Source organism: Phoenix dactylifera, chromosome 9 (assembly GCF_009389715.1).
Source record: "Phoenix dactylifera cultivar Barhee BC4 chromosome 9, palm_55x_up_171113_PBpolish2nd_filt_p, whole genome shotgun sequence".
In the NCBI taxonomy this organism is placed as follows: domain Eukaryota; kingdom Viridiplantae; phylum Streptophyta; class Magnoliopsida; order Arecales; family Arecaceae; genus Phoenix; species Phoenix dactylifera.
The window spans coordinates 12,453,980-12,467,844 of record NC_052400.1 but is presented as its reverse complement, the minus strand read 5'-3'; the positions used below and the strand labels follow the sequence as shown (position 1 = coordinate 12,467,844).

Sequence of the window (13,865 nt, the reverse complement as noted above, 5' to 3'; positions counted from 1 at the left end):
CCAGGTCCATTATCTCTCATGAACGATCAGCGATGCTCCACAAATGATTGCTACCATGTTCCCTGTTTCTCTGCAGACTATGTATCATCACAAATTCCAATCATTGTTGATCTCCAGGTCCATTGTCTCTCATGAACGGTCATCGATGCTCCATAAAGGATTGCTACCATGTTGCCCGTTTCTCTGCAAACTATATATGTATCATCACAAATTCCAACCATTTGATATAACAGCATCATGCAATGTAAATTCCTCTTGCTTATATCCTTGTGCACGCATGCCACATTCTTCTTTTTCCTGTATGAGACGCACATGTCCATTCTCTTGGTAACGTTTAAAGGCTTGCTGCATTTGAACTCTTTCCTTCATTCCTTGTCATTTATAGCCTAGTAGTTGCGACGTGCGTTTCATGGCAAGAGGCTGTGGGAGGCACAACTTTGGACCGCTCTATGATGGTCGACATATGTTATACATGAACGAAATGCTGAGGCTTAGAGTCATCCCATGGGGGTTGAAAGATGAGTTTCGGTGCTCGTTTTGTTCTTATTTTTGGGTGAGGGAGAGGGACAAATCGATTCCAAAAGCATCAGCTGTAGCCACTTTCCGTGCTCATTTGAAAACCCCAACTGCATCTAGTTTTGTTCCTCTGTCGCTCTTAAAGACCAACCATGGATGATAATGATAATGATTCCAAATTTTTTGTAGTGGAATGATGCTTTACCTCCCAACAACTTGTCACCATGAATATGTAATGGCTAGCTAGTTGGCAATCCAATAGCTACTGCGACAATTGCGTCACACTGAATGTGCAATGGTAAGATGCCTTATATGCATGATAGCCCTTGGGTTGCACTCACTTGCTGGACACTACACTCATGACGGCTACAGTATTGCAGCTTCCTACAACCTAAAACACCGAACAATTTCCTTAGCTATAATGGTTTGTCGGACATTATAAGTTTTAATGAACCAGATCCTCTACGGTGCGATCCATGCACCAAAAAGTGCTGTGCATCTTTGGATGGTTGATTGCCTTAGCTATGATAGTTTGTCAGTTGCTACAATTTTTAATCAACCAAATCCTCCGCGGTGCGGTCCATGCACCGCAGAGTGCTGTGCATCCTTAGATGGTTGCCATCAGAAGATATTTATGGCATGGCACACACCTGTGGAGTACCTTATTTGATAGTTGTTTAATTATCTCTTGATGTCGGCTGCACAAGACTCTTCAGTGCTGTGCGTGCACCATAGAGGATCTGTGCTCATTTTCAATCACTAATACTAAAAGAATACCTAGCAACCCTAGATGGTAACATTGCAAAAACAATGCCTGCATGTCTTAAAAATTCACTAGAAATAACCTGTAATATCTCATCTACAATAGATAAGCCAGCTGCCTCATTTAGGTAACTCTTAAAAGAATTCTTTGATTCTGCAAACATGTCATATCTTCCCACCACTAGTAGAAGTTATATATATAAATACACACACACACACACTTCTAACAAAACAATTAAGGGAGTATTATTGGTTAGAATTATTGGAATGAAATACTTGGAAGAAAGTCTTCTAGTTTAAAGTCAAAATTGGCAAAACAAGAAGAGAATATCTCACCATATTTTATTGCAAGAAAACAAGATAGAAATATGATGTAGTAACCCTTTCTTTGAAATTAGATGGGGCTAATCTCCACCTTTCTATCCTACACCCACCCTACCACTCAAGGGTTGACCACAACCAGAATCAAATCTTTATTATTCTATCTAAGTAGCAAGAGGTGATACAGTTCACAAACACTAGCTAATGAGTGGTAATACGCCCTTATAGAATTGTAGCTCCCTAAATAATTAAATATTATCTTTTCAAGGAGCCATTAGGTGCCAACCAAGGCCTTGACTTTCATCTGCCTTCCAATGTAAAAGGCATAAGGAAACCAGCTAGAATGTATCTTTTTGTGGATTTGCAAATGAGCTGCTTGCCATATTACAGGGTGATCATATGACAAAATTAACTAGGCACATCATATCAACGTGTTCCACGATATAAGGTAGATAAAATGGACGAGACAGCCACTTGATTGATGAACTATCACCCATTCCGTTATTGAAAGTCTCTAACACGTCTCACAAGATCGAGATTGAACGATTCAGCAGTCGTGATCATCTATCAATCGATGCTTCAAGGACCAGTTGATTCCAAGTAGGAATCCGAAGGAGACAATACACCAAATTGCTACACCAAATGCTTGTGTGGCGACTTATCAAGCTTCCTCTTGCCTAACTAAAAGGCAAGATCGTATTAAATTTGGTAGGTTGTGATATCTAATGAAGCATTTAGCACAATAAAGAAGCTAGCAAGGTAGTTGTAGGGGTTGCTCTCACGTCTTGGTGGTCACAAAGTTGGCTCCCTCTTCTCTCTATATCTTTTTTAATTTTTTCTCTGGAGGATTTGGACTCTGCACCCAACTTGGATGGGCATCAAAGCCAAATGACCATGGTGAGTTCCTCCGTGGAATATATTTCTAGAATGCCCTTCCATCATATGTAATTAGATTCCGCGTCTATATATCTGACAGATATACAGAGTTAAGAAAGAAGTATGAGTACACATGGTCCTGTTACATTCCATGAAACCATGCATTGTATTCTCTTTGCATCTTCATTTGCTTCGTAATTAATGACAATCTTTGTTTCTGTAGATGAAATCATTGGTCGTCAAGTGATTACATGGATGAAGATGAATAGTAAATAATTGATAAGAGCTGATAGAAGAGAGAGAGAGAGCGCTATTATTATTATTTTTTTGCTATAACAGATGGCTCATATACTTCTATTATGGATACACGTTACGGAGTGCTTCAGGCAACTTTCTTTTCTCAACCCATAGGAAGAAAGCTATTATCTAGTAGTGAGATTTAGAAATTATTTTTTTAATGGCAAGAATAGAACTTTTATGTATTTTGATGTTAACCTTACAGACCTAGGTATTTGCAACTACAAATATGAACTTCTATGCATTTTTCTCTCGGGCACCAAAATATATGACCTATGCAGTTTTAGGACGGCCAATATAACATTGTATATGGGAAAAAATTACAATACTGTCATTCTTTAATATAATGATGCAATACTTATTTTTTGTTGGAATACAATGATGTAGTATAGTTCCTCACAAAAGGGCACCCGGTAGCAATTCCACCAACAGTATTATGAGAGCAAATAATGGGAAAGAAACCTCCTAAGGACAAAGCGCAGCAGCAAGCTAGGGAAAGAAGCCTTACTTGCCCCCATCCCATCTATGTCCGGCTAACCCAAGGGTACACCTAAATCAAAAGCAAATGACACATGGACCAGTCTTAATGCTCCCCCTCTATCTCTCTCTGTCTACATCCCAACCGCTTCGAAGCAAATACTTACGGTTCACATATGAACAAACGTACATTGCAAGCATAAAAGGATTTTAAAAACCAGGAGGCTTAGTTCCTCGCATGATCACATAGGGTGGCCAAGGACAAAGTCACTTCAGAGGATGGGCTTGGGAGGGGACGTGATGAAGGCCGCCGCGTCGAAAGCTCTGGTCATCAAGATCAACCTTGCCTTCCTTGCCTTCTTCCTTCTCGCCTACATTGCTCTCCTCTTCCAACCATCTATTCTCGGCCATGAGAATGCTGCCTCTCTCGTCCGGTGCTCCTTTCGCGATTGCCACACGAAGAAGGTAAGGTGAGTGCTGGTCCTAAGTTGTTTCACTTTCCAAATTAAAGCTGAGAGAGCTTTTGCTCGTATTTCTGGGAAAAAATCCTTTAGAATTTAAGTAAACATGCAATCTTTATAGAAGAATATTTGCGAATTTTGTTGTTGTTTACAAATTTTCTGGTCAATCTGCTGCCTGATTCGTTTCATTTCATCTCCTCATGAAATAAGTTGATGGGCAATAGTCTTCCTCTTTCTCAAAAAAAAAGAGGATTCACTGATTTGAACTCAAAAATATGAAACTCTCTCTCATTTATTATTTTGTTTGCCAGAGCAGCTCCACAAAGTAAACAATTCAGATCAGAATAATTAACTGATATCCATTCAATGAAAAGTTACAAACTAGAACTCGAATCTCAAAATTTGCAGGTGGAAAAAGAGATCAGTAAGAAGACAGCCGGAGAGAAGCGAGCAGCACTGAAGAAGGCTCCAAGTTTCCTCCAAGGATTGCATGGCAACGTGACTATCGGCTTGGTGAACATGGAAGATGATGAAGTGATTGATTGGGGTGCCTTGGGGAGAACTACAAAAGCAGATTTTGAGCAGGTATCCGAATTGTTTGAATGGAAGGACTTGTTCCCGGAGTGGGTCGATGAGGAGGAGGAGAATGAGGGGCCCGCATGTCCTGAGATCCCGATGCCGGACTTTTCGATGTACGATGAGATGGACGTGGTGGTGGCCGAGTTGCCATGCCGACGACCGGAGGATGGTTGGGTCCGGAATGTCTTCAGGCTGCAAGTTCACCTGGTCGTCGCGAACTTGGCGGTGAGGAGGGGAAGGAGGGACGGGCGAGGGATGGTGAAGGTGGCGTTCCTTGGTGCATGCCAGCCGATGATGGAGCTATTCCGGTGCGACGATTTGGTGGGGAGGGAGGGAGAGTGGTGGATATATGAAGCTCCGGCAGGGAGATTGGAGGAGAAGGTGGCGTTGCCGGTGGGCTCTTGCAAGCTGGCCTTGCCATTGTGGAGAGAAGGTAACCCCTCCTTTTCTCTAATTATTTGTTCAGTGTCCCTTTCTTCCTTTAGTTTTGGGTCCCTTGGGAATTTTTTTTTAGCTGGATGTTCAGATACCGCACACACGTCTCCGGTAGGGTTCTTCCAGTATATTTATTAAATCACTGGAACTTAATTGCGGTGCATGCATGGAGTTCAACCCAGTGTGGACTCCTCCATGTTCGATGGAAAGGAGTGGATTTGGGTCATAAAGAGTTTGTGAGGAGTCGAGTCAATAAAATTGTGGAAGAAGGGGCGTAAAACAAATAGTTTACTGAACTCCAAATTACAATGAAATAGTCGGCGGCATGAAAGGAAAAAATTGTCACTTATACTGCACACTAGGTTTTATATATAAAATTTTAGCGCTTGGTATGGGGTCATCCATCAGCCAGGACATGTTCTGCATCTATTTGGTAAAAGGTCATGATCAAGAGGATTCTTTCAGGACCAATGAATTGCTCGGCAGTTTGCATGTAAGTATTAAAAAAATCTTATAGAATTATACATAATTATAGTTGCCCAAATATCATTTGTCTTGAGAAAAAAAAAATGCACGTTTGAGCCACATTTGGAGAGAGCCCAATAGATAGGGATGGGGATGGAGACTAGTGTCGTAGGATAAATCAATTATGCCATCATATACTTGGTGATGAAAACCAAATTTATGTTAGTTTTAGTGTTGGGAGCTGCATTCATGCAAAGAAAAACTTATAGACTAATGACATAGGACTGTTTCTTGTCTTTTTTTATTGACATATTATTTTATTTCAGTTGTAACTCAATAATTCAAAGATCACATTTTTTTTATATTTAATTCGAAGCCAGGACCCATTAGTTTTGTCACGAACCTCTGTGGTTTGAAAATCTTTGGCTAAGCACATGTTTTCTAGACTTGCAATTGCCAGCAAAACTGAGGATTGTACGATATCACTATCTAATTAAAGCTTTTGCATCTTTTTTTTCAATTTTTTAAACTTAGCAAAAGAAATATCCAATTAATTACTTTTCTTTGATGATTCAAAGATCGCGCTTTTCCATAAGTTAGCTGGACTCATTAGTGCTGTCATGCCACGTACCTCTCCCCTGGCTTGAAAATTTTTGGCTAAGCACATGCATTCATTCGATACCTGTAATTGCCAGGAACACTTACACGGTTCAAGAGCTTTTTATGTCCTTTTTTTAAAATTTATTTTAAACTGAAAAAAAGAAATATCCAATTAGTTTTCTTTTTACATGCAAAGGATCAGTTGGTAAAATGTTATACCATTATTAAAATTTAAATCACAATGAATCCTTGAAAAACTGCATCGATCACCAACATCCACCCTCTTTTATTATGGAGTTAGTAAGCAGAAATTATTAGTAAGACTAAGGCCAGCTTAAAAGCAAAGACATCACACGGTAGTTAGGTGTGGAAGATTTGGCTTTTCGTCCAAATCAAAAGGTACTTGTCTCCTTTCTTCTAGTAGAAGCATCCATTACTTAACCCTATCCTCTCTAATAAATTAGAACTACTTCGAACGAGACCTCCCATTATTAGTTCAACAACTAGTACTGCACGAGGCGGTGCCAAGACTTCCAATTGGATCTTTTAAAAAAAACGGGCACATGCACTCAAAGTTAGGTGCCACAATTATTCCCCCGTGGACCGGATCAAAAGCCTGATGCAGTATATGTAATCTTCTTAGCATCACCGTTGCATTTTAGTATTGCATTAAAATTTGTGCAGGGACCAACGAGGAGTACGACGTGTCGAAGTTGGCCGTTCCGGTGAACCCCCACCGGCGGGAGGCCTACGCGACGGTCCTCCACTCCTCCGACAGCTACGTCTGCGGCGCGATCACCCTCGCCCAGAGCATCCTCAAGACCGGCTCCACCCGCGACCTCGTCCTCCTCCACGACAAGTCCATCTCCCAGCCCAAGCTCCAGGCGCTTGTCGCCGCCGGCTGGACCCTCCGGGAGATCGAGCGCATCCGCAACCCCCGCGCCGAGAAGGACTCCTACAACGAGTACAACTACAGCAAGCTCCGACTCTGGCAGCTTACCGAGTACCATAAGGTCGTCTTCGTCGACTCCGATATCATCGTCCTCCGCAACCTCGACCTCCTCTTCCACTTCCCGCAGATGTCCGCCACCGGCAACGACGGCGTCATGTTCAACTCCGGCATCATGGTCATCGAGCCGTCGAACTGCACCTTCAGAACCCTAATGGGACGCCGGAAGGACGTCGTCTCGTACAACGGCGGAGACCAGGGGTTCCTCAACGAGGTGTTCGTCTGGTGGCACCGCCTGCCGAGGAGGGTGAACTTCTTGAAGAACTTCTGGGCGAACACCACGCTGGAGGCCAGCATGAAGAACCACCTCTTCGCCGCCGAGCCGCCGAAGCTGTATTCGATACATTATCTCGGGCTGAAGCCATGGCTGTGCTATCGAGACTACGACTGTAACTGGAACATCGAGGACCAGCGGGTGTACGCGAGCGACGTGGCGCACCGGCGGTGGTGGAGGCTGCACGACGAGATGGATGAGGGGCTGCGGGCGTTCTGCGGGCTCTCGCCGCAGAGGAGGATTGACCTGGACTGGGACCGGAAGACTGCGGCGGAGATGGGGTTCCCGGACGGCCACTGGAAGCTCCACATCTCGGACTGGAGGCAGAATGTGTGAAGATGTGGGAGAAGAAGGATAGATCGCGAAAAACACAAACTCTGTTGCTGTTAGCTGACATCAGTTGGAGTTCGTTTTGTTTGAGTTCGTTGGTGCATAGAATACTTTGTATCTTTTGAAAGATTCATCTTTGAAGGGTCGGGGCTTGGGACGGTTTCCATTTTGCATTGGGCTGCACGTAAAGCCTCACATTGATGCAGGAAATGACAGGAGAAAGTTCAGAATAAACAGTTTCATCAATTCTGACAATTTTAGGAAGATGAGAATGGGTCTCATACCACGCTAGCTCTTTTTGATAGATCAAGGATGTTGATTCATTAGCCCTTTCTCTGTTACTCCCTTGACTCATAGTTCAGTTATTTTACCTGGTCTCAAGCTATTAGTAGGGCTGTTAAACGAGCTTCCTGCCCCGGCCAGCTCGTGTTCGGCTCGAAATTTGGCTCGAAGTTATGCCTGCTAGACTAGCAAAGGAGCTGAGCTAGAACTAGGCTTAGCTCATTTGACGTCAACTTGGTTATATATATATATATATTCATAAATATATACCTACATATACACACACACACACACACACACACACACACACACACACACACACATATATATATATATATATAATATTTAGGTTATAAATATCTAATATACATTAATATAATTTATATAGAATGAAATATATTTTAACTTTAGAATTAAGATATAATGGAGATAATTAGCTTAATTGAATTATATAAATAAAAGTGATTAAGATTTATGTAGTCATGTACTCATCAAATCGATTAAATGAGTTGTTTGTGAGCAAAATTAAGATATAATTAAATAAAATTAAGATATAATTAAATAAAAGTAAATCTATCAAATCTATTGAACAAAATTAAGATATAATTGAGATAATGGCTTGATTATAAAGTAGCTAAATTTAGGTTAGGCTTGGCCTGCTCATATTCCGCTCGTTTATGTTCTTGGCTATTAGAGTTCGCCCGATCAAATTCCCACCTAAATTGATTATTGGATTGGATTGCTAGAATCTAGCTTTCAACTGAACTTATGGAGAACTAAACAATAATGTTGTGTTTGATTCTTGAATAGTTTTAATCAATATATTTGAATAGATACTTATTTCTCATTAATTAGCTTAAATTGTCTGGCTTCTTCTTCCAAAGTTTTAAAAATTAAACTACTACCAATAACTATCTAGATTTTGTTTGAGAGCGGAAAAAGTTTTTTGGCTAAATAAATTTGAATAAAGTTGAGAAACTGAACTTTATTTAATTTTTTTTCATGTTTACCGAGGAACCAAATTTCAATCTAAGTTGAAAACCTGATCGGGCGTTTAGATGGATAAATGGTTCTACTCCATCAAGTTATTTTGAAAAATTTGTTCATGAAAATTAAGTTTTGCCAATCATTTATCTACAAAATTTCTTCCTATGATTTAATGATCTTCAGTTTTTCAAAATATTTGTTTTTTGAGAAACGTAAAATGTTTTCAACTATATATTTCCTATTCAGGTATAACCAGCTATTCTCACCTTATGAGTCGGAGATCGATGTGATTGACAGCACATGGATACCAGAAATTTGGGATAACTGACATGCCACCACATCTAGAGGGGCCAATTTCTCTCAAAACAAGAAAAAAAAAGTAAAAAAAAAAAGTTAATTAATTAGTAGACTGATTGGATAGAATGATAGCTAGGTATCCATAAATATACTTTTCAAAGTCAATAACTTGGGATTGGAAGTGCCTGCTAACCATTTTCACTTCTATCATTGGACCTCCTCATTGTATTTAATAAAATATGATTCATTTCCTTTTGTTAGCCTGATTTTTATTATCAAATTAATTTTTATCCTTTTCAATATATATTTCTGTATGTGGGCCTGTAGCTTGATCTTATTCATTGGTTATGCATGAGATTTGATTTCTATCGACATCATTCAACTTTTATTTTGTTTAAATCATGTCATAAAAATTAAAATTCTTTTATCAGTCTTTTCCTTCTTTATATTTTTGCAACTTATTAACTAAGACAAGATTGAAAATTCAGAAACTTATTATTGTCTCCTTATAATATGTCAAAATTGTAATTTTAAATTAATTTTATATAATTGTAAACTAATTTCTTATAATCAAACCATTACTTATAATGTATAACATGTATCGTGCATTGCACATATTTTTGGCTTGTCGACATAGATATTGTATCTATCAGCAATTCTTTGTACACTGAATCAAATGTATCCTCATGAGGTATACCTTTCTCTTCCAATGTTCATCATAGCCAAAGGTGACATGTTGGGCTCCTTTCCTGGCAAGCAGCATTTGGCAGTCCGTGGGATCACACCCGTTTATCAATTATATACCTCTTCCTCTGCTGCGATCACAGCCATCCATTGCATACCTTTCACCACTCACGTGTGGCGTTCACGTGCCAAGCGAGAAAGATGGTAGTCGCCCATGTCTCATGTTTGACCAGGTCCATCCATGCTTTATTTAGACCCCACCAAAACCAACATCTCTCCACATGTCAAAACTACAGGCATGACATGAAAGAAATCCTCTTCTTTGGGGTCTCCTTCCACAGCCCCGTCCTTCCTCTTGGCCCATACGACGCTTGTTTGCTCGGCCGGGGCCTCCCTTCTCGGCCCCTCGTTGTTATGAATGATGTCTCTCTCCGCCCTCCTCGTCCTCCTCCTATGCCTTCTCACGTCCGTCCCTCCCTCTCTCCCTGATGCCACTTCTCCTCCTAGAGGTAACAAAATAACAATACCCTTCCTCAGCTGAGAGATGAAGTACTTCTCTGCTCGCTACCTTCTTGTTTGGTTTCTTTGTGCTTCTTGTCCCTGTGGAGATTGTGGAAATCTCACCTCGTCTCCTGTGCTAATATTGGTCATAATATTAGCCTCTGCGTGGGCTGCTGGCATAATCCTCAATTGACCACCACCTTAGAATTTTATGCCTTCCTTTCTGAGCAGCCTTTCTGTTAGATTGGTGCTTTCATGGCTAACCATGTCTACATGGAGCAAGGCTTGACTATTAACATTCAAACAAAACAGTGATGAGAACAAAACCATGCATGTTGATTTGCTAAAAGAAACATATGTGGGAATTTTATCTTTGTTAGCAACAAAAGCCATCTTTCTTCTCTTGGCAAAAGAAAAGGCTGCACCACCCACCTAGCTGAGCAGGGGATTGACCCTTTCCCCCTGCAACAGGCCAGTTCCAGTCCTTTATAGCTGGATTACAAATTGGATCTCAGGACAGGATTCAGCCCCACTCCTTTGTCATTCTCTTGCTTGGCCAAATAGTCGGCTTCTTTGTTGTCACATAGTATTGTAAGAGGCGACAGATGTTTTGGATTGTTATCATGCCAGTTTATTGGTTGTCACCTTCAAACAAATACATACGCATAGCCTTGGTTTCAAGCTTTCGCAGATCTTGTCCAATTCATTCAGCAACATAATTCTACTTCTGCTTGTTTTCATTCTTATATGTGGCTAAGGATTATCCCAAAAGAACCGTATATGAATCCTTCTAATTCTTCTTTGTCGATAGTTTTTATTAACAAGAAGGTTTACGCTGTTGGTTGTGCTTGCATTCAGCCCCATGTTATGATCCACAGGTTACTTCATCAACTGTGGCGCGTCCAAGGAGGAGACGTTAAGTGGAATCCGATGGACATCAGACACAGAATTTATAAGTGTCGGGAATGTATCCGAGATCAAAGTTGCAGGTGTTGTGCCCATACTTTCTCAAGTAAGGTATTTCCCCGACAAGTCGGCTCGAAAGTACTGCTTTGTGTTCCCCGTCAACAAAGAAGGCAAGTACTTGGTCCGAACAACATACTACTATGGAGGCTTCGATGGTGGCTCGGAGCCCCCGGTGTTCGATCAAATCATTGAAGGTACGAAATGGAGCACCGTTAACACGAGTGCACACTATGCCAATGGTCTCACCTCCTACTACGAGATCATTGTGGTAGCACAAGGGAAGACATTAAGCGTGTGCTTGGCTAGGAATAATCACACAGTCTCAAGCCCGTTCATCTCCGCCGTCGAGTTGGTGAATTTAGAGGATTCCATGTACAACTCAACCAGTTTCTCAAAGTATGCACTAAGTACGGTTGCCCGCCACTGCTTTGGCTCCTACGGTCGAATCATGAGGTATGGAATTTATTCCTGCTGATTTACGTCCATCATTAGTCAATGGTTCGAGCTCTTGGATCGTTATCATCGATTGCAAAGAATTCGATGCCCAGCCTAACATGCATGGTGATCAAAACAATGTGGATTTCGTAACTAGCCATCCAGATGATCCATTCAACCGATACTGGGAGCCTTTTGAAGATGAAAATCCAGTGGTCGACTGCCATTCGAATGTGTCGTCGAAGGACTTTTGGAACTTCCCACCGGCGAAGGCGATGCAGAAAGCTCTCACAACCAGCAGGGGGAAGGAACTCGTCGTCAAATGGCCGGCTGCAGCACTCCCTAGTGCTATCTACTATGTGGCACTCTACTTCCAGGACAACCGAACCCCGAGCCCGTTCAGCTGGAGGACGTTCGACGTGTCGGTGAACGGCAAGGACTTCTACAAAGGCCTCAATGTTTCTACTGCAGGTGTCATGGTCTTCGGGACACGGTGGCCGCTCTCGGGGCAGACCCAAATCACGTTGACACCTCATGGGAATTCCCCTGTTGGGCCACTCATCAATGCCGGAGAGATTCTTCAGGTGGTGCCTCTTGGTGGGAGGACTCGCACTAGAGATGGTAATCAGCTCCATCTACTCATATGATTGTTTTTTCTCTTTATCTCTCTCTCTCTCTCTCTCTCTCTCTCTCTCTCTCTCTCTCTTCCAATCATCCATGGTAATGCTCCATTATGATCGATCAATGTAGTCCCATATTTGGAAGACCATAAATTAAATCCAAACAGGTTGCTAAGAATTGATCACCTTTGAAGTAAGCATGCACTTGGTGCTAGAATTTGATTCAGCTGTCGAAGTCGAGCATATCTTTGTCTTCTGCAGTGATTGCGATGGAGGAGCTTGCAAGAAGGTTTGACAAACCACCGCCGGATTGGAGAGGAGATCCTTGCTTGCCATCTTCGCATTCATGGACCGGAGTGTATTGTGTGGGATCCGATATTCTCCGAGTAGTCAAGCTGTGAGTTCAAAACATCAAACCAGAAGATACTGATCAAAAGTTTCCTGTCATTCAACTTAAGATCTGTTAGAGTTTGACACTCGAGCTTTCATCATTGTCCAGTTAGTGCAGATCATGATAGCATGACTTCGCATTGGCTCCGTTGCAGGGACTTGACAGACCATGGCATTTCAGGGACGCTGCCTGACGTCATTAACGACTTAACGGCACTGACGCACATGTAAGAACGCTTCCTCGAATGCCTTCGCACTACGCTTCTGAATTCCTTTGATGATGCCATATGAATTCATTTTTGTTATGTAATGAATTCTTGATGCTGAGATGAACTGACTGAAAGACTGGCGCTTGTAGTTGGCTCGGTGGGAACAAACTCTCTGGTTCCATCCCGGACATGACCAATCTAAATAACTTGGTTTCCTTGTAAGCTCAGACAACCTCAATATTACCTGTTTGCTTTGATGATTCACTAACTCAAGGCCTTTCTCTCTGCTTGATGGTGTTCTTGGGTTTTACCAATGGAAGGCGCTTGTCAAAAAATGAGTTCACTGGAGAAATCCCTCCATGGCTCGGAAAGCTCGAAAGCCTTAAAGAGTTGTGAGTATTGAAATTCCTGTGATTTGCATGAAGAATTATACTATGAACTTCAAATATTCCATGTGCTCCACAAGATTGCATACTATGCAAGCTCTTGAGTGTTTGCTTTCTCTTTATATTCCCTCGGCCGCAGGCACCTCCAAGAGAATAAGTTTACAGGCAAGGCTCCTGAGAGCCTGAGAGGCAGGAGTGGACTAGATCTGCAGTAAGTGCAGTCCTTAACTTTTTAGCTATTTGTCTGGACAAATCTCTTAGTTTTCGTGACTTGTCATGGTAATGCAGGCTTAGTTCAGAAAATCAATTTGACAAGAGCTAATCAAAGATGGATGATCCCGGGAGTGCCGAAATGTTCTCAAACTCTTCTTGCTCATGCTAAGCTTGAGACTGATTTTTTCCTTCAAACACTTCAGGTTGGTCTCAAGGCAGGAAGAGAGTGGAATGAGGACACTATACTTGCATTTGTAATTATGAAGTGCTCTTCTTGAAACCCTTTGCTTTGTTAATTAGTTGAATGCAATCTGAAAATCCGGTGCACCATATAATCGCCCAATATATGTATGTATTAATATAAGTAATGCAACTTTCTTTTGTAGTGTCTCTCAAAAGAATTTTTTGCTCTCTCAGAAACCTTTTTGGAGAGGAAAGAGATTATCTCTTTCCCTGGAAATTCTATTACTTTCTTTTAATTGTTTTAAAGAAA

At 41.5% G+C, this 13,865-nt stretch overlaps 2 protein-coding genes across 2 annotated transcripts; both read left to right on the top strand.

The window, feature by feature from the left end:
- The first annotated feature begins 3,289 nt into the window (after positions 1 to 3,289).
- LOC103701900 (UDP-glucuronate:xylan alpha-glucuronosyltransferase 2) lies at positions 3,290 to 7,743 on the top strand. The gene is made up of 3 exons (XM_008784118.4): positions 3,290 to 3,714; positions 4,119 to 4,722; positions 6,474 to 7,743. Exons 1-3 carry the CDS (start codon positions 3,529 to 3,531, stop codon positions 7,406 to 7,408), a joined length of 1,725 nt encoding a protein of 574 aa, XP_008782340.2. The 5' UTR covers positions 3,290 to 3,528; the 3' UTR covers positions 7,409 to 7,743.
- A 2,261-nt stretch (positions 7,744 to 10,004) lies between these two features.
- Positions 10,005 to 13,865, top strand: LOC103701899 (probable LRR receptor-like serine/threonine-protein kinase At1g67720). The gene is made up of 9 exons (XM_008784117.3): positions 10,005 to 10,161; positions 11,032 to 11,572; positions 11,712 to 12,175; positions 12,436 to 12,571; positions 12,720 to 12,791; positions 12,923 to 12,991; positions 13,094 to 13,165; positions 13,299 to 13,370; positions 13,448 to 13,865. Exons 1-9 carry the CDS (start codon positions 10,071 to 10,073, stop codon positions 13,479 to 13,481), a joined length of 1,551 nt encoding a protein of 516 aa, XP_008782339.3. The 5' UTR covers positions 10,005 to 10,070; the 3' UTR covers positions 13,482 to 13,865.